This window comes from Talpa occidentalis, unplaced genomic scaffold, assembly GCF_014898055.3.
Source record: "Talpa occidentalis isolate TD23 unplaced genomic scaffold, MPIMG_talOcc4v2.1 talOcc4.11, whole genome shotgun sequence".
Classification (NCBI taxonomy): domain Eukaryota; kingdom Metazoa; phylum Chordata; class Mammalia; order Eulipotyphla; family Talpidae; genus Talpa; species Talpa occidentalis.
Genome location: NW_023601104.1, coordinates 88,980,695 through 89,001,800, shown reverse-complemented (window position 1 = coordinate 89,001,800; position 21,106 = coordinate 88,980,695). Strand labels below are relative to the sequence as shown.

At 38.8% G+C, this 21,106-nt stretch overlaps 1 protein-coding gene across 3 annotated transcripts in view; it reads left to right on the top strand.

The window, feature by feature from the left end:
* Positions 1–21,106, top strand: part of NRXN3 (neurexin 3) — a 1,487,041-nt gene that overhangs the window by 584,017 nt on the left and 881,918 nt on the right. The window contains exons 1-2 of one of the 3 annotated variants that reach the window (XM_054691889.1): positions 9,807–9,833; positions 16,733–16,762. The exons of 1 other annotated variant lie outside the window; for it this stretch is intronic. In XM_054691889.1, coding sequence (XP_054547864.1) covers positions 16,741–16,762 — 22 coding nt within the window. In that variant the 5' untranslated portion in view covers positions 9,807–9,833; positions 16,733–16,740. Of the gene's footprint in view, positions 1–9,806; positions 9,834–15,900; positions 15,922–16,732; positions 16,763–21,106 lie in introns of those variants that run through there. One more of the 3 variants, XM_054691890.1, reaches the window with a different exon arrangement.

Here is a 21,106-nt window from a genome sequence, read left to right as displayed (position 1 = left end):
ATAGTCCTTTAGTCACTGATTCTTTTAATTTTTAAATAAACATGATTTTCTTCCTTTCTTCTTCCTCCTGTCTTCTGTCTTCTATTTCTCTCCTTGCCCCTCCTTCTTGCCCTTTTATTCTTCCTCCATTCCCCTCCCTCTTGTCCCCTTCACATTTTATCTTTCTCTACCTCTTCTTCCTCCTCCTCCTTTTCATCATCATAACTATAAATGCAACAAGTAAGGATCTTTTAACTGGTGGAATATCTATATGAAAAGTAAGATCTTGGTAAAAAAAAAAAAGTAGGTTAATTTTTTTTTTAACTGTGAGTTGGGCTTAGTAATTGAAAAAATAGAAAAATAATGTAAGCAATAGTTCAATTATTATTAAAAATAAAATGACACCCAGTTCTTACCGGCTTTCTCTGGCTTCCCTTAGGAAGTACCACTTCTTTGATAGCTGGAATACTCAAAATACATGTGATTAAAGAGTTGGGATTGATGTTGTCTGGTAATGATTAGGATGAGGCTTTCACACTGTGTACAACCTCTACATCATACTAAATTTCACCCATTGTAATTTAAAAAGATTAGATATTAAGAATCTGAACTTTCAGATCAAATAATTACGTTAGCTCTAGTAATCCCTAGTCATGTAAACTTAGGTAAATTTTCAACATATGAATTTGTGTGTTTTTTTTTTAACCTGTATATTGGACATTATAAGACACACTGACACTGAAGATTGCTATCAGGATTACATGAGGTAGTGTATACCCAGAGTTTAATACAGAAGCTAATATCTAGTAAGCATTCAATAAAAGTGAATTAGCATCATTGTCATCATCCATTAACCTACCCTTTCTGTCCTTCATGTGATTTTAAATAATGTGGGCATATTAAAGCGCTCTGCTCCTTGTGAGTATTTGGCATTTGGTGACAGTAAATTGGCAGCAGTTCCATATATGGCAACCATCTAATGTCTCAACTTAAAATGTCGTGAGCAGGAAAGGGAGTGGTTACCCATTCATTAACAACCATCCTTAACTCACCATCGAGACAGTTGATTACAATTGATCTGTTGCCCATGCTATCATGGTGACATTCATGATATATGATATTACCATTTTTCTTAATATGGTGGTTAAAATTCAGTAGGCAGATAATGTAATATTGACATAATGGGTAAAATAATGATTGATAGTGAAGTTGTAAAAGTAAGAAGGTTCAATGTGTTTGAAAGTCACAGAACTTTGAAAAGTGCAAGAGATAAGGAATACTGATGAATAAAATGTGACAACTTGAGACTGACTTTGCATCTAGAAAAGCTTTGCATCTGAACCAAGGAGTAGATTAAACTAGTCAGTCCTAAAGAATGCAGTCTATAGAAATGTAAATATGGTTAATAGAAGTACCTGCTTAATTTAAATATCTATCAAAGCTTCTATTAGAAGAAAACTAGATTTATACATTATGACTTGCTCAAAGTCATTGTCTTTCTTAACATCATCTCCAGTAAAATAGTTCTAGTTTAAAATGTATTAAACTGGATACTTCTAAAATTAGGTTCATTTAGAATTAAACAAAGGGGACTGTGTTTTTTCAAGGATTGCTGTAGATATCACTTTATAACAAGACAGATAAGACAATCCATGAGAGAGGTTTTATTTTATGGCCAGAATTAGCATGAATGAGGTCAGTAAGTGAAAGCCATACTACTTAGGCTGTGAGAGATTTTCTTAGCAGGCACACTGAGGGGGACCCTGAGATCCCCAAACCTGCCTGGTGCAATCCACTGTATCAAGACAAGACACATTCTTGATGCATAAGACCTGGCATAGAAAGGAACTTTAATACAATAAGTGTGCAATGGAGAGAAGATAATGAATACTGTTTAAATATTTTCCAATTAAGCACTCAAAGTTATCCATCCTCTCATGGGTAAAATGCCCAGCCAAGCAGACTGCTGAGGCCCAAAAGCTTGCCACAAGTCTAAGGCACCTTCAGGTGGGGACCCATAGAAAAGGGGCAGAAGAGGCCAGACAAGTCTGGAAGGGAAAAAGCAAAATCAAAACCCAAGTCATAGGGCTCCCTGGTGGCACAAGTGGTCGAGCGCCACCCTATGAAGCTGTCCACTGCCTCTGCAGTGCAGGTTCGATTCTGGCCTGCTGGCAAGGGTCCCACATGGCACAGCTGACCTCTCGTGTCTCACCCGCTGCTCCCCTCAGCAGTGTATTTCAGTCAGTTTGCCTGTTCTGTTCCCCGCTCTCTCTGGTGAATCCTCTCACCCTCCTACGCATCTGGCCTGTACTGGTTCTTGTGTAAATAAATAAATCTTAAAAAAAACACACACACACACAAAAAAAAAAAAAAACCAAAACCCAAGTCAAGATAAAGGCTGCCATTGTCAGCCTCCCCATGGGTTTCTTACTCAAGATCTTCAAGTGTCTCCTTCCAAATCCCCCAAGTCCCTGGTACAAGTCCAAGGCCAAGAAGCAAAAGCAGCTTCTTCATGTGTCTCTTTGCTCCATGTGTCTCCTCTAGTCTTCTTTCTCTATCTCTTTGTTTCTTTTCTTTCTCTCAGTTCTCTTCCCAGTCTTTTCTAGCTTAACCTTCCTGTTCAACTCCACCCTTCCTTAGGGTGGAACAGGGAACCTGGAACCTTCTCTTTCCCTGAAATTACACTGTTACAAAGCCCCTAAACTAGAAGATTAGTGTTATATTAGTAGATCTGTAACAGTTTTTGCTTCCATAATTGCCCTTGCTCTTTAGAGAGAGTAGGCAACTTCAGAGACAAGGATGAGAAGCAGACAAATCATTTATATTCAAATTACCAAAAATTGGAACGAGTCAGGTCAATTTTATTTTAAATAAGTAATGATGCACTTAACCTCTTTGGACATACCAATATTTAGATTGCAGATGTCCTAAGAAGTTTATGGTCCCAGCTGGCTTTAGAGTTCAGATCAAAGTGTTCTTATGGTCCAGGGTAGCACAGCTCTGAGGGGAAAATATTCTGGGGAAAGAAAAAGAAAAAGAGAATTTTTTCATCATCTCTCTGAAAAAGTCAATGCACTGAAAAAGTGCCAACAAACCCTAAATAATTTTGTGTTGATTATACTAAATTAGAATAGTGATAGCTATCATCATTTGATCCCTGAGGCATTAATGAAAATTCAGCATTATTCTGTGTGGAATATGTATCATTACTCTTGAGCTTAGGAATGATTATTGGTAAGTCTGATTAAATCTGGAGGCAGTGATACAAGCTATCTTTAACCCACTAATGACAGGGCCATATTGTAATTTTATGATGAATGAACATAGTTTAGCATTTTTAGCACTTGGTGGGAAAATAAGAAGTCTGCATTCATTTTCTTGATTAGACTGCAAAGCAGTATAGAGAAGCTCATAAGGAATGCTACTTAATGGAATAGTGTTCCTGCTGATTGATTAACCTATCATAACTTCTAAAACCCATAGGACTGGTTACCTATGATCACAGATATTATCAAGCAGCGTTTTAGAAATCATGAATTCCTAGATGCAGGCGCACAAAAAAATACTACCATTTTGCATGAGTATGTTGCTCTATCTTTTCAAATGTTCTCATGCATATTTTATAGTTTTGTTATCATTGTAACTGTTAGAGTGAATTAGATTTATTATCACTTATTTGATGAGTAAGAAAACTACAGTATTGTACAGTATAGTTATTGCCTATAGTCTCACATACTGTGGAAAAACTAATCCTGGAATTCATGGGGGAGAAAAAATAGTTTTCTATCTCCCTGGTTCTCGGTTGAAAACACCCAGTACTAAAAGAGACATTAATAGGAGGGAAAAAAAAAAAAAACAACCCAGAAACTTAATAACTTGTATACATTCTTTGTACATGGGAGACTCAGGAAAACTGAGTAACTCCTGGAAAGGGCCTAAGCTACCTCCATAAATATCCTTTGCAGCCAAAGACAAAAGAAAGATGTAGGAAGGGAAGGTTATAGGAGTTTATCAGGCCTAGCACAGAAAAAATGGGTATAGTTGTGATGCTTATTTGTCAATTGCCTTCTGACAAGATTTACAAGAGATTTAGTGCTTCACCTCTTCCAGACAGCTAGAGAATGGAAAACACTCTTATCAATGGAGATTTTGCCTTTTTTTAAAAAAGATTTTATTGTATTTATTTATATACACTGGGTACAGTCAGAAGCACGAGGTGGGGGGTGGTGGTGAAAGAATTCACCAGAGGCAGAGTGGAGAGCAGAGCAGGCAGACTGATGAAGTACACTGCTGAGGGGAGCAGTGGGTGGCAAGAGAGGACTGCACACCATGTGGGACTTCACCCACTGGCTTGGGATCGAACCGGCGTTTCAGAAGCTGCGGGCAGATTCACAACCCAGCCCTCAACTGCTGCGCCACCGGGGAGGCCCTGGAGATTTTTCTTATAAATGTAAATGTCCTTACATAAAGGTAACTTCTACTTGGATTTTAGTACTTCCCCTAAAAGTGCTGTTTCTTAAAAAATAATCAGCTAAGATAATCTTTGTGGCAAAGAATCATATTTTGGGTTGGCCAATTCTGTCCCCCTTCTCACTCCTGTACTTTGAGTGTAATACTTTTAGCTTGTGACTGAGGAGAGATGTCTCTGTAACAATACAATGTTTGCTTCTGCAGAAAATTATTTTTTAGTAATGTTACAGGGTAGGAAAAGAGGGCACCCCAGAACCCCCAAATCTGCCTTCTCTAAAGAGGTTCTGCCATCCGCCACATCAACACAAAACATATAAGCCCTTTAATGGAAAGGAACTTTACTACAATTAAAGAACAATACAGAAAAGACAAAGATTATAGTTTCTAAATCAAACACTCAAAGTTACCTGTCCCCTCGTGGGTAAAAGTCCACCCAAAAGGGATTGGCCCAGAGCAAGGCCTGAAAACCTGCCACAAATCTAAAGCACTTTCTTGCAGGGACCCATAGAAAAGGGTTAGAAACAGTCAGACAAGTCTGAAAGGAAAAGAGCAAAATCAAAACCAAGATAAAAATTGTCATTGTCACCTCCCCATGGGTCTCTCAACCACATCTGTGTCACCCAGTCCATGACCAAAAGGCAAGTGTAGTTTCTTCACGTCTCTCTGCTCCATGAGCCTCCTTCAGGTCTCCTTCTTGCTCTCCATCCCACTTTCTTCCTCAGTCTCTCCTCTCCAGCTTCTTCTCCTCCCCACTCAGCTCTACCCTCCCTTGGGTGGGGCAGGGAACCTGGAACTTTTCCTTTTCTGAGTACCACCCAGTCACAGTAACAGTCATTATTTTTACCATTATCTTAAATTATCTTACTAAAAATGAACACCTATCTAATATACATAGGCAATTCTAGAAATTCTTACTAGTCATGTGGTCATAGTCCTGATTTAGTTTTTATTTAACTAGCTCTAGGGGTGAAGAGAAAATTCACCTCTAGGAAGAACACTTCTAGGTTCTTCCAGGTTAGTTGAGAAATAAAATTAATATCAGCAAATTAGTAGGAGGAAAAGGTTACATGTAATTACGTACATATAGGGAATCTTCATGGTAGTAAATTCTAGAATAAATAGGAAAACGTGACTATACCATTCATGAATGGTATGGGGCCTGAGGCTGGAAGAAAGGGTTAGCACGACTTATATGACAAAAACCACATACTCTAACTAGCATCTAGGTATTTTCCCTGCCATTAAAATAGGTTTCTCCCAACATTTTTGCACTCAACACTAATGATAAAGGACTAATCACAAAAATCTGCAAAGAGCTGATGAGACTCAACAACAACAAAGAAAATAATCCAGTCCAAAAATGGGCAGAAGAGCTAAAAAGAAACTTCTCTGAAGAGGAAATGCAAATGGCCAACAGGCATATGAAAAAATGTTCAACATCACTTGTAATCAGGGAAATGCAAATCAAAACTACCATGAGATACCATCTCACACCAGTGAGAATGGCACATATTAAAAAAACTAGCAACAACAAATGTTGGCAAGGGTGTGGAGAAAAAGGAACTCTCCTGCACTGTTGGTGGGAGTGCAAACTGGTCCAACCACTCTCGAGAGCTGTGTGGAGATTTCTGGACCTACTAAACATAGAGCTTCCATATGATCCAGCAATTCCACTCCTAGGTATTTACCCAAAGGACACAGAAACATCAATTCCAAAGAACACCTGCACCCCTATGTTTATAGCAGCACTGTTTACAATAGCTCAGCTTTGGAAACAGCCCAAATGCCCAAAATTAGATGACTGGATCAAGAAGATGTGGTACATATACGCCATGGAATATTACTCAGCATTCAAAAAAGATAAACACATGCAATTTGCAGCAACATGGATGGCGCTGGAAGGGATCATGCTCAGTGAAATAAGCCAGAAAGAAAAAGAAAAACACCGGATGGTCTCACTCATAGCAGGAATCTAGAAAACTTAAATAAGGGACCAGGAAAATGAATAACTCTAAGAAAGTGAAAATCAAAATCAACAAAAAACTATGAACCAGAGACACTTTTTGGGGGGTGGGGGGCGGGAGGGGAGGGATTGGGGTCAGAATGGGGGGGTTGCAATTGTATGGGGAATGTAAAAATAAAATTTATTATTTAAAAAAAAATAGGTTTCTCCCAGAGGTAGATTATTTCTGGAGATAACCCTAAATCTGGGTGATCTCCCCCAATTCATTCTTCTAGGTACTTTAATAAAGTGATAACAGTTTCTCTTGAAGCCTCCAGACCTTGATTGACCTTAGCTTAAAATTATCCCTTTGCCAAGGTCTTGGAAAGCCTATTTAGGACATCTTGGGAGAGGCCTATCTGAACACTTTGGGGGCATGTCTATTCTTCATAGACAAAACTAAAAATCCTAAAACGATTAGGACAAATTCTGATCCCTGCAAACCAACTGCTACTATCTTGGTAAATAATATTTTCCTATTACCCTCCACTGCTGTCACTCCTGTCCTCTAAAGAAGGAACTTCTCCAGTTCTTGGATTACCTAAAAGTAATGTTGATGGCTTTACGTGATCTTATCATTATAACTCTGCTAGGGGATAACTCTCAGTAAGAAATCATACAAATTAGTGATAGTACAGCCAAACCATGGTTTAAAATGCATGCCTAGAAGGCATTAATATTTTCTTTCTGTCAAAGTCACAGTACTGTCTGAGACATAGCTCTGCAAATGAACGGCATCTACATTCTTCAAACACTGACATCATAATGGAATTCTGTCGAATAGCTTGCATTTAGGGCAATCAGAGCCAATTATTTAGTACAGGAGTCCTACAAGTCTTGCTTGACTTGTAACAAATCAGGTTTTAAGGAAGAAAATAAATGGAGGGGGGCCTGGTGGCACAGCAGTTGAGCGCTGGGCTGCAAAGCTGCCTGTAGCCTCTGCAGCGCCGGTTCAATCCCCGGCCGCTGGGCGAGGGTCCCACATGGCGCGCAGACCTCTCCTGCCAGTGTACTTCATCAGTCTGCCTGCTCTGCTCTCCCCTCTGGCTCTGGTGAATTCTCTCACCCTCCCATGCTTCTGACTGTACCCAGTGCATATATAAATAAATAAATTAATTAAAAATATCTTTCTAAAGAAAATAAAAAAAAATAAATGGAGGGGTGAATCATTGTAATACATGAAATACATAGCAAGAAGAATATAGATGAGCAGAACTGGGAGTGGGTGGCAGGCAGGGAAAACTTTGTGCAAGGGACACTTGAACACCAAACCCAAGCCAAAAAACTCAGAATTACCCCTGGCAATTCTCTCTCCTGTACATTCCAATCAAACCTTTTAACTGTCACCTTTACTTCTAATCATGTCTCTGCTCCTTGTTCTTCTCTTTTTACCCATTACTGACCTAGGTGGCATTCTCATAATCTCTTTTTTGATTATGTTGGTTTAATTGGTATTCCCATTTGTAAGCATGTCATCCTCAAAATCATTATCCAGACTATTTGAAATCTTAAATCTTATTACATCTCCCATGCAGGGACACAGGCAAGATTTCCCTCTGCCTCTCTGAGTTTCTTCTGGTCAAGCAAAATAAATAAATAAATAAATAAATAAATAAAACACATTAGTAGGAGGAAGAGAACAAATTTAATTACATATTTTAAGAGAGCAAAACTCTGTCATCCCAAAATATGACTTTATGGCAAAAGGCTGATTTCATGGGCGAGATTCTGAAAGCTGGTGGTGGTATTTTGTAAGGTGCAGTACAGAGGAGACCTAATCTCTTTATCTTTTTTTTTTTTTTTAATTTTTTTTTTACTGTAGAGGACAGAACTTAAATCTGCATACTTTTGTCTACTATGTCTTTCCTGATAACTTCTCTAACTGACTTCCCATTTCTTTCCTGTACCCCCAAAGTCCTTCTGTCTTAGCTAAGCTGTGTAAGATGGTGCCTGAAGCCAGGTGAGCAAGTTAGTCATGCTGGGTCATTCCTATGTAAACTAGAGGTTTGCATGTTATTATAAAACTTCTTTTTAGTTTTTGCTCTTATTAATTTCCTGATGCATGTTTCATTCTTTTCCAACCTATAAGTTGGCAATGAGATGATTTCCTTTGTGTTCCAGCAATATATCTGGAAAATTAATATAACTATAAATTCTAGAGGTATCAAGGAGAGAGGATGAGGACTTCTCAAGAGGAAAGAGAGTGAGCATGCTTGTTGTGCAAATATAGGTAGGTTTTGAGACAGGGTGTTTCTATAGATAATGCTTTACCTAGATATTACCCCACTCTTTATTCTCCTAGGTAATTAAAGAAGTGGCAGTTTGCTTTTTGATTAGGAGAGTGACAAGAACATCTCCCTAACCTCCAGGGTCTCATTTGACCTCAGCTTAAATTAACCTGCATGCCTGAGTAGATGTCTGAGAAACTTGGGGAAGCTTACTCTGAGTACCTTCACCCCTTACTTGAAGCCCTTCAAGGGCTTCTTGCTGCTTGCAGAATAATGTCATGTTTCTCTGTGGTCTGTTTTCTCCTTACTTCTGCGGCCTCCTTTCATGATGGGGTTTATGCTGTGTAATTAATTGTCATTTCCCATTTAAGTCAGCCTTGTATTTTCCATTAAGCACAATACCTGGCACATAGTAGTTGTCTAACAAATGTTGGTTAGTCTGAGGATAGGTAAGATGTAGTTGCTAAGACAACAAATGTCAAATGACAAGGAGGTATAAAGTCAAATGTCTCAACAACCAATTACTGCAAATTTAGTGACTCAAGACAACATGTATTGTCTCACACTGTCTATAGGTCCTAAGTGCAGGTGAACTTTGCTGGGTTTTCTACTCCTGTCTCATCTTGATTTTAAGACTGAAATCATTGTTGATTGAACTGAATTCTCCTGTGGAGCTTGATGAAGATATCTGGTTCCAAGCTTCCTCGGGTTATTGGCTGAATTTATTCCTTGTGACTTTAAAATACATAGCAACTTGCTCCTTCAAAGACAACAATGAGAGAGTGTCTCTACTACTTTAAGTCTCTGCCTTCATGGAAGCTTTAGGGCCTCTTTAAAGGGATTACCTGGTCAAGTCAGGCCCACCCAGACTGTGATCAACTTGAAGTCTTTATTTGGGAACTATAATTATATCTGCAGAATTCTTTCTCCTTTGCCATTTCCCTAATATTATCTTGGGAGTGATATTTACCATGTTCTATTTTCTAGAAGAAAGTTCAGGCTCAACCTACACTTAAATGGAGGGAATTGATTACGCAAGGACAAATATCCTAGGAGACAAGATCTCAGAACTCTGCCCATCACACAAGTACTTTAGAATGCCTTGGAAAATAGATTTTATGGTGAAATAGAAGAATGCAGGGCTAGAAGTAAAGGTAAAGGGTATATAAAGAACAATTTATGTGGCCTTCTAACAAATGTATATTGTCAAGTAGGGTATCATAGAACTTAAGAAAGAATATAATTCTTAGTACTGGAAAGACTAGGATAGTTGGGGAAGGAAGAAACTGTAATGATGGCAAATAAGTAGTACATATTGAGATGGTAGATGGAAAATCGGGAAAGATTAAGAATGGGTGGTGCAGGGGTTAAAGACACACTGCTATCAATTTATCACAAGCCACTGCTGCATGAGTTCAATCCCTGGCCTGCCAGGAAGCTAACCTACAAGGCTCAGCAGACCTCTCCTGCCTCGCCCGCTGCTCGCCTCAGCAGTGTATTTCAGTAGATCTGCCTGTTCTATTCCCCACTCTCTTTGGTGAATCCTCTCATCCCTCTTCCCCAGACCTCTGGCCTACACCCCAGTTCTTGTATGCATAAATAAATAAATCTTAAAAAAAAAAATGAACTGGCAAAACTTAATTTCTAGTTGATCCAGCAGAGGGTGATGGAGTCTTCAGCTTCAGTCTCTAACTGGGGCCACAGTGGGACCAAACTTGGTGTTGGTGTGGGTGTCCCGAGCAACACAGAGGTGGTGACTTTTTGTTGTGAACAGAAAATCTCAATCTATTGCTTTTGTTTTCTCTCTTGTCTTCTCTCTGACTTGCCTTGCCTTGTTCCAGAAAAGATCAGAATGTCTTAACGGTAGGACTCCACTACATGTGTACCAGTTTGAAATTGCTTGTCAAAATGTCTTTTGGGAGAAATGTTTTATCTTTTAAATGGCTGGTGAACTACACAGAATTGTGTTTTCTAAAATTATCTGAATCCATGAGGTTGGAAGCAATTTAAAAAGTATAGTGACCTAACATATTTCTTACATCTGATTTAGGTACACTTTCTGACATCTCAGACTCTGTTTTGAATCTAGGTTATTTGTGTTTGTAGCACAATTAAATAAGGAAATGAATACACAATTTTGGAATCTAGGCAGGGAGAAGTTTATTTTTTTCCCTTTGCATCCTTTAACCCAACTCTGGACAGCCTTTGTAAATTTTTTGGAAACACCTCATTTATCTTATCATGTCTCTACCCTTAGATGGGAAAAAATTAAAATATCAGACCAGATGATCATCTTTCTTTAAATAATGATATAATGTGAAATTCAAAGTCTTCCTATTCATGCGTCTAAAATACTTGTTTTCTTACGACTATGGAGAATCTCCCATGGTTAATATAAACCTTTAATTTACACATTTGAATATTTGCCTGAGGTGCTAGTTGTTAGTTTCAAAATCTGTCCTATCATTTAATGCAGTGAAATTTGTGTGCATTGATTTATACACTTTGATTACTTAGTATTAGAGAAGCATCTCTGTCTATAAGATGTACCCAACAGGAATTAAGGAATTTTGAGAATTGGAAGTCCCATCTTCCTCTCCATTAGAAATAATTGACTTTTGGGCCTCCCCTGGTGGCACAGCAGTTGAGTGCTGGACTGCGAAGCTGCCCGCAGCCTCTGTAGCACTGGTTCGATCCCTGGCCACTGGGCGAGGGTCCCACATGGCAAGCAGACCTCTCCTGCCGCCCGCTGCTCCCCTCAGCAGTGTACTTCAGTCCTTCTGCCTGTTCTGATCCCCGCTCTGGCTCTGGTGAATTCTCTCACCCTCCCACGCTTCTGACTGTACCCAGTGCTTGTATAAATAAATAAATAAATAAATCTTTAAAAAAAAAAGAAAAAGAAATAATCGGCTAGGGTTCTTAGTTTTTTAAAGATTTATTTATTTATACAAGAAACTGGGGTACAGGCCAGATGCATGGGAGGGTGAGAGGATTCACCAGAGACAGAGTGGGGAACAGAACAGGCAGACAGAGGAAATACACTGCTGAGGGGAGCAGCGGGTGAGACAGGAAATGTCTGCTGCACCAGACTCTTGCCGGCTGGCCGGGATCTAACCTGTGCTGCAGAAGCTGCAGACAGCTTCACAGTGCGGCGCTCAACCGCCTGCGCCACCAGGGGAGGCCCAATCGGCTTGGGTTTATGGACTTCTAGTCCATACTTAATCTAATGATATGCCCCCGGCTTATTGTCTTAGCCTTTTAATTGTTAAATCTTAAAAGAGGAAACTGTTTTTCTACTCTTCGACACCAAATGTGTGGGTTTTTCCACATTAAGAAATTCTGCAGTTCTTGTCGGACCCCAACTGTGTGTCCTATGCTTTAACTCAATTCTAACATGAATGCTCAGGGTTAATTTAGAATTTTCCACTTAAGGACTCAGTTTCACAAGATTGTCCCACTGTCTCCACTTCAGATGCTATTGCAAGCCCAAAGTTGTTATCTGAACTTCTGAGGTTATTCTGCACGTCTACTAACTAGTTGCTAACTCAGTAGTTGCTAGTTGGTAGAAACCCCTGATTACATCCCCGCATTAAGGTCAATAATTTTCTATAATGGCTCACAAACTCAGGGAAACATGTACATTTAATGATTTATTATATAAGAAATAATAAAGGATACAGATGTAGAGTCACTTAGAGCAGGGTATGAGGAAGGGTGCAGAAATTCTATATCCTCCCCAGGTGTACCACCCTCCCAGCACCTGGATATGTTCACCAGCCTGGAAGTTCTCTGTCAGGGTGAAAAGGAAATCATTCTATCCCCCCTCTGGTTTCTTCTAGGTGGACAAATAATCAAGCAAGCATTACATAGATTGATAAGATATTTTTTTTTTTTTTTAAGTTTAATAGCATGCATACCTCTCTGGGAGAGATGCACCATGACTGAGTAACTCACCCACTTGGCTTCAGACACCATCTTCAATAGCTTAGCTAAGAGAGAAGGACTTTGTGGGAAGAAAGGAAAGGTCAGTTAGGGAAGTTGTCAGGGAAGACACAATAAACAAATGTATGCAGATTTAAGTTCTGTCTTCTCCATTGAAAAGGGATAAGGAGAGTAGGTCTTCCCTGTTAAAGCCCTTGCAGAAGTTTACATGTAAAATTATTTTTTTCAAAAGCAACCTCCACTGAGCCTTCAGAATTCCTCCCATGAAATCAATCTTTTGTCAAAAAGACATACGATGGGATGGCTGATTTTTGCCCCCCTATTTCTCTGAACCCCATTGTTTAGGGTTTTGATGGAGGTTCTGTCACTTAGGTGGATTAATTAAATCTTTGACCATTGGTCATTAATTCAATGCCCAGCCTCCTCTCCCTCCCAGAGGTTAGTGGATGAAGCTGAAAGTTCCAACTCTCCAGTCACAACCAGCCCCCATCAGCCTGGAGTCACCTCATTAGCATAACTCACAGGGGTTTTATAAATAACCCATCATGAAAAATAAAAGATGCCTCTCTCACCCCTTTGCTCAGGAAACTCTGAGTTTTAGATGTTCCTTGCCAGGAATCTGGCTCCAAGACCAATTATATATTTCTTAATATATCACAATTCCACTGGTCTGTTCTCTATGTGGAGCTGAAATTTGCCTCTACAAAACTCCTTCCCTTTGCTTATAATCTGTTGACTGTCTGCTGAGGTTATATATTACTGGGTTCCACTAAATCTTTATTGTCATTTTTAAGTTAAATTTTTGTGTTTCTTTTAATAAAATTGCCATGCAGAAATATATAAAGGTGTTCCTGCAAAGCATATTTTGAAAATAATAAAACAGAAAAATATTGATGTAGCCCTCTCCTACCACAATTCAGAACTATCACTTCCAATTCTTTTTATTGTTTTTCTGATTTTGCCTTCATATTTCTAATAATGTGGTTATGGAGCTTTTTTTTTTTTTTTTGGTCTTGTTTACTGACTTTTTATACATGAATGTTTATTCTAGACATTTAAAATTTTCTAAATGTACACAGTTTCATCTTCCAGGTCTTCTGTTGAATAAATCTCTGCTAATAAGTATTCATAAATATATGTAGATTTTATTTTCTGGGTCTTTGCGTTTCACTGTTTTTCCTTTTAATAGCATTCAGTTATGTTTTTTCATAGATACACCTTTTACCTCTGTTAACATATTAAGCATGAGTCCTTTAAAATTATTTTTGTGTTCTCTGTGCTGTGTCTCTTTATTCCATTTCCCCCCCCTATTTATCTTAGCCTTTGTCTTTGATATTTCTCTCAGAGGTTGTCTGTCCTACAGTGTCTGGTGAATTTTGGATGTTTGTTCTCATGTACATAATAGTAACACTAACAAGTCCACAAAGACTGTATAATTTGGGGCAGCATTTTTTTTTAAATCTGTTGGTGAGTCCACTGGGGCACTAGAATGTGGGGACCCAGCTACTTTATCATTGTCATTATCTGTAGCTCTTTTTTCTAGGTCATTTGGTCTCCCCAGTAATTCAGCTTCTCACGTCTAAGTCACTTTTTCTGTATGTGAGTGTTTGTGTGGCTAGGTGGGTGGGTAGTCCCTTCAAAAGTGAGGAGGAAAGGGTAGGCAGATCAGTTTCAGTGATTAGTGAATAATTTTTTTTTAAAGATTTATTTATTTATTTATTCAAGCACTGGGTACAGTCAGAAGCGCGGGAGGGTGAGAGAATTCACCGGAGCCAGAGTGGGGAACAGAACAGGCAGACTGATGAAATACTCTGCTGAGGGGAGCAGCAGGGAGACAGGAGAGGTCTGTCACGCCATGTGGGATCCTCGCCAGTGGCCAGAGATCAAACTGGTGCTGCAGAGGCTGCAGGCAGCTTCGCAGCCCAGTGCTCAACTGCTGCGCCACCAGTGGAGGCCCGATTAGTGAATAAATTTATATGCAATCCTATTTGCATTACGATTTCTCACCCCTGGCACAGTGTGAGCCTGGGTCCCTAAATCCAAAACTCTCTTCAGTTAGATTCTCTGAATGTCTGTATATTCAGAGTTTTGCCACAATAAATAGGGCATCAATGGGTCTGTTCTTTAGACATTCATTCCTGCTTCCAGAAACATGTGATACCTCCCATTCCTGTATTTTCCAGGGTTCTATAGCAAAATAATCTGCTTACCTCCAGTACTTTGCTTAACAGCCATTTAGCTCAACTTTTTGCCATCCTCTTCATCAAACTCAGATAATCTGCATTCTTTGGTAATGATCATAGACTTGGCCAAGTTTACAGGGCCTGCAACTGGACTTTGGGTCCACACAAGATGCCACTTATGGGAGGAGGCCTACTCTGGGCATATTGAGAAAAAGCTTATCTGATCCTTTTGGGGAAACTGACCCAGAAAAACCGATTGAACATGTTTTTACTGAGAAACTTTAAAAGGTTCTAGAACTGGCAAAACAACTAGGCCTGAGCTAAGTTAAAAGATGTAACATGACCAGCTGGGACAGGAACACAGCAAACTTGCTAATTAGTCTGGAGGAAGCCAATTGCCTACATTTTTATGGACTGCTAATTGCTAAAGTAGCAGCTTGCTCTGAAGACAAAAATAACAGCATGGTAGTTTCTTGAATATAGTATAAAGTGGCCTTTGTGTTATAGACTCTGTCAACTTAAAAAAAATGTTCTGTAGCTCTTAAACTTAAAACATACATTGCTATTAATAAAGATATATTTTGGAAGTCAATTATTCATTCTTTTCCTTAGACTTTAAGATGAAAAATTATCACATATTTGACACTCTTGCTTGGGCATTTTGTGCTAAGGATTCCATTTTAAAGATACAAATTCTCTACTTGAATGCCATTTCTCAGCATATTTTTAAACATTCCCCAATATAAGAGCTAAATAAATAATTTTAAAATGTGCTTCATTTTAAATGCTGTGAGATTTTTCCTAGAAATGCTCTTTCAATCCAGTTATATTTTTCTTTAAAGAACTTACCTCTGTTTTTTCAACATTGCAGACATTCAATAAGTATTTACAGAAAGAAAGAATGAACAAAAGTACAGATCCATGAAGTTTTTATTTGTTAGAATGTAGAATTTTGCATTTTATGTATTTCCTTTTAAATTTCCTTTTAATTTTCATACATCATTGTTCATATTTGTACAATTGGTTACTCCCCTCAGATGTAAACCTCATAGTTCTCCTGCTACCACATCATGCATGAACAATAGAGAAACATGAGTCCCTCAGGCTTATTTTACAGGTGAGGAAACTGAGGTAGAGAGGCCGAATAGACACTGCTTTTACAGTTGGCAAATGACTCAACTCTGAAATAAGTCAGCTCAGCACTCTTCACTCTAAGCTAATTTCCATTCTACTGCACAGAAGAATGCATTATTTCTACAGGGCTGATTCTGACCCAACTCACATTAAATCAGCCAAGCCTAGCTTTGTGAAAGGCTCAAATGCCAAATGGCAAAAGTATCTTAAAAAAAAAAAAAAGTAATTGGCATATTTGGTTTTATTAAGGAGTGAGGTTTTCAAAGGTAAAGAAGGGAAAATAATTGGAAGCTCAGTGCCATGGACTTAATTTGAAATTGTGAATGTCAGACTCAATATAAAGAAGATAAGCTGGACCAGAGGAGGTAAAACTGCATATAAGTTAATTGCATACAAGGAAAAAGCAGATTTCCTTTTCTAGTGAATCAGTAGAAGTTCAGATATCTGTAGATTTATTTATCTCTTGCATTGGTAACTGAAATCTCCTAATTAGATTAACAGCATAGATTTTGCATAGTGATTTTATACAGCAGAAAAAAATTAATCAAGATGGAAATAAGTAGATGAATATTTAGACTTAGCAATACCATTCATGTCCAAGATACCAGGTAACAACACATCTTAACTGGTAAAATTTATTAAGAAATGTCTGTGAATTGTGTATCTTCTTAATTGAAGGTTTGGTTGCACTACCAAAGAGATGTTAATAATAATTATGGTGTAGTCAGTTATAGAACTTGTGACTCAACCTAAGTTATTAATTATTCTGAACCTAGTCTTTCTTATTTGTACAGATAGGTTTATGAAGACATCTACCACATGGGGTGAGTGTGAGAATTAAATAAAACATGCATGTAAGGCTTTGCATAGTACATTCCACATAAAAGGCACTCAATAAATGTTAGCTATTATTGTTGTCAGCCACTGCAGGGGAGCTATGTTGTAAGAATCCATACTTATTGCTGCTGCAATGAAACCTCAGTAAATCATTGTTTTCTCACTGGTCTACTATACAATTTGTGAATATTTCTACATCAAGATCCTCCCCAAGAGGGCAATGGAATGTAATTGAAAGATCTCTCTTTGCTTGAAATTCTGAACATTTGGTTCAAACCCAAAGTTTACAAGTACAATTTGTGCTGTCTATTTTAGAACTCCCTGGAAGGTGAGATTTATTTATTTGCTTTCTTTCTAGCTGAGTAATCTTACATCTCTTAAAGAGCTTTAGTCAAATAATGGTCTCTAAAATTGAGGCAATGATGCCCATCCCGCTGGGATACTGATCGGATCAGGTGAGGGCATATATATAAAGGGAGTGCTCATTTGCAAACTTGGTGGTGCTAAATTCATATTAGTTATTGACATTCTCTGAAGGTACATAATCAATTACTCTCTCAAGGTCCAGTAGAAAAGCCACATCTTTTCTGAGGCCTTTTTTATGCTTTCCCAACCTCCAACCAGATGTCTGTTCTCCTTCCTCTGACCTCCCACCTCCTTTTTAGCTGATACTCAAAGAACATCCTGCCTTGTACAGCAATAATTTTTGTTATTTCACTCCTGCTACATACCTTTAGAAGAAAATATCCTTATCTAAATGTCCCCCATATATGCAGTATTTTGCTTATTATGAGTGCTCAACAGATATTTGATTAATGAATAAATGATTTTTATGACTATACAGTATTAAGTTCTGTGAGTTATATAGAAATAGTAAAGGCAAATAAAGACTTAATTATAATTTTATTGTTTCAACAGGATGACCAAATTCTTTAGGATTAGAAATTAATAAAAAAGTTAATTCATCCTTTATTTATCCATTCTGTTAATAAATAAACATATGTTAAGGATGTTGCACATGCCAGGGACAGTGGTGAACACAAGGAATTCAGTTGGAAAAAAAAGAAATAGTTCAGGGCCTCCCTGGTGGCACAGGAGTTAAAGTCTCAGTGCTATCAAGCTGTCACCAGCCACTGTGGCAACAGTTCGATCCCCAGCCAGGGAGCTAATCCACATGGCAGATCAGACCTCTTGTGTCTCGCCCGCTGCTCTCCTCAGCAGTGTATTTCAATGAATTCACCTGCTCTGCTCCTGCTTTGTATAGCAGTAATTTTTGTTTCCACTCTGTTTCTGATGAATCCTCTTACTCCCCATACCTCTGGTCTACACCTCAGTTCTTCTATGCATAAGTAAATAAAAAAATTAAAAAGTCTTTTAATTTATTTATTTGTTTGTTTTTTTTAAAAGAAAGTGAGAGAATTACACCCAGCGGGCGGCAGGAAGCCTACCCTCCTCCGGTGGCCAAGCCTTATCGCAAATCAATAAGGAAATCACCCCACAAAGCAAGCAAGGAAATAACTACAAAACTTTCTTTGGTAAACTAAACATTTAGACCATTCTTTGTAAAAGAGGTCAATAAACAATTCTAAACTGCTTTTGCTATTTATTATTAATTCCAACAATTTGGTCACTGTTCATTAGTAAGATTAAATTTGGCTATTGAGAGTAGGTAGGGCAAATCATTTTTCCGGTTAAAAAAAGCTCTTATAGCTGCTGAGTGAAAATTGCTTCAAATTATTTTTCATAATCACAAGTAATTGGGCATGTCCTAGTCAGTTAAAAATAAATATACAAAAGTACATTGATCTACTTTCCTTGATAATGAGCTTTGAAAACCATAGCTATGTTACTTAAACTTACTTTTCTTCATTTATTAAAAAGTCCAGAGGGCACAAGTAACCTTCAGAGAATCTTTCCACATAACAAGGCTCAATTGTTTAATGAAATTCCTGGACAAACATTTTAATTGAAAAATCATAAGCAATTCTATGCTGACATGGAACCCAGCCAAAATGATACAAAATTATTTTCTCAGCTATTATATTGACTGGTAGGTGATTTTGAATGAAGGAAAGACTGTCTTCAGTTGTATAAACCAAGACTAGTTGATTATTTTTACCTGTAAAGCAGGAGAAGTCACTGGAATGCCACTTTTTTTTAATTTAAAGAGCAGGTTTATTAGAAAAGGGATAGGATAGCAAAAGACACTTGCATAGACACAAGCAGGCAGGAAGAGCTGCCCCGAAAGGGACAGTTTTGCTAAGACAGGCCTGCATGGTGGCCAGTGGGTGGCATTGAGGAGAGCTGCGTCCACTGAGGGAGGTCAGTGAAGAGAAGTCCTGGCAGGTACAGGTCATAGGCAGACAGGAAGCTGCTGCTCTGCAGGAGAGAGTTGGTAAAGGAAGCACCTGCATAGTCACAGGTGGGCAGATGGGGTGCTGCTGGAATGTCACATTTTAAAAAGCAAAAATTATTCCCCTGAAGGTAGCTTAATTCTCCATGATGCTTCCTCTCCTCTCAACCCCCGCCCCGCCCTTACACTCACCTCTCCTCTGCCACTGCTTTTTCTCAGGGCTGCAGATGTTAATGATCCAAGCAAATGAGGCTTGGGAGAGTTGGTGGGAGAGGCAAAGGGGCCAGTGGAGTGGTGATGTTGCAAACTAGGGCTGGGGTGCTGATCGCTATGTAGTGTATGCAGATGTTGAATTATAATGCTGTGCACACGAAACTTAGATAACGTTAAATAATTTTACCTCAATACACATTTATTTTTAAAAGGGGGCCAAATGAGTCTTAGAATGCCTACGCACCATGTTTGTTTCCATGTTAGGTCAAGAAATTCATGCATGGGACACACCCAAACTCCTTTCCCTTTGGATTAATCAGGATCCTGGTGGAAAAACTGGGATCTCATCTCTATTGGGATAATAGGATGAGAGTTGACCATTGACAGTGGTGAGGGCTGGACAAATCTATGGCCAGGGATGCCTATAGGGGTAATAATGGAGTAACAAAACACCTTCCAGCTGTGAGCGTCACAAAGCCTGAAGGGAGAAGGGAAGGGGATGAGTAAATAGAACCAAGGGAGAGTTGCAGCTGTGCTTAGGGAGGGCTTCCCAGGAGGATCTGCAAACCGCAGTGGAGACATGCTCTTGCCACCATCCTGGGGCTGGAGGCAGGAAACCACTTTCCCCTGGATTCCTGCCAATGCCTCTGGTTTGATGCAACATAAAAAGGTGAACTTCCAGAAGTCAAGGGAGGGTGGAGAATGAATCCAAAGGCACAAAAGTATCTGTTATATCTTTTATATAATAAGGGGTATATATCATTAAGCATATGTATATGTGCTGCTCACAAGCAAGAACATGTACAGATATTGTGTATTTAATTTCATAAAACCCTTGCAAGATGAACTTCGTGATTCTCATGCACTGCAACACGGAGACATCACTGTAGGTATTTTCACAGATGCGTTCCTCAAACTCACCCATCTTTCTTTGTTTTCTGAGAGGAGATCCTTTCTCGCTGAAGGAGAGACTAAGTTAATCTAAGCAATGAATGAATGAGTGTGACAGTAAATGAGTCAAGTGGGAAAGAGCAAAAAGCATACTGACTGGAAATGGAATGGGGCTTCGTCCACAGTGTAAATGAAGGTACCATAGCAGGTTAAGAGTGTGAGGGAAGAAAAGAAGAGGTGGGGAGACAAGGCAAAGAGTGTTCCTCTGGACTGTGCCTTGGATTACCTTTAGGATCCTTAAAGAAACATGTGTGAACAGCATGATCACTTCTAATATATTTGTTAGTTATTGAGGTGCACTTTTGAATGAGATTGAACCACACGGTTTCTGTATTTATTAGGGTTACACTCACTTCACATCTATTTAAGCTGAGAGGTTTAAATAAATAAGCAGGTTAAGTGTCCTGCCTAGCATCACACACTCAAGAAGTACAGAGTTGTTACTCCAACCAAATTTGTTAATTCCAGATCCAATAGTCTAAATAATTCAGCTCAGGCTGAAGTTATCTTTGCTGAATTTGTTGAATGATATAATTTTCTGGGGGAAGGATTTTTTTTAGTACATGGAAAGTGTATAGTCCACCCCCTATTAGTTGGGGAGATTAGTCCATTATACTCCTTCTGTAAAAAAAGCTTGATTAGTTGTTGCGTTGTGCAACACCACACTGATACAGACACGGGACTCGTGGAGCAGGCTGCACAAGGCAGGATGCTACTGAGAGCAAGATCCTAACTGTTTTTATTGATAGAATAATTATAGAGCTTCAGCTACATGCATTAGGAGGACAAGGAGAAAAGTATGGGTGAAACTCAG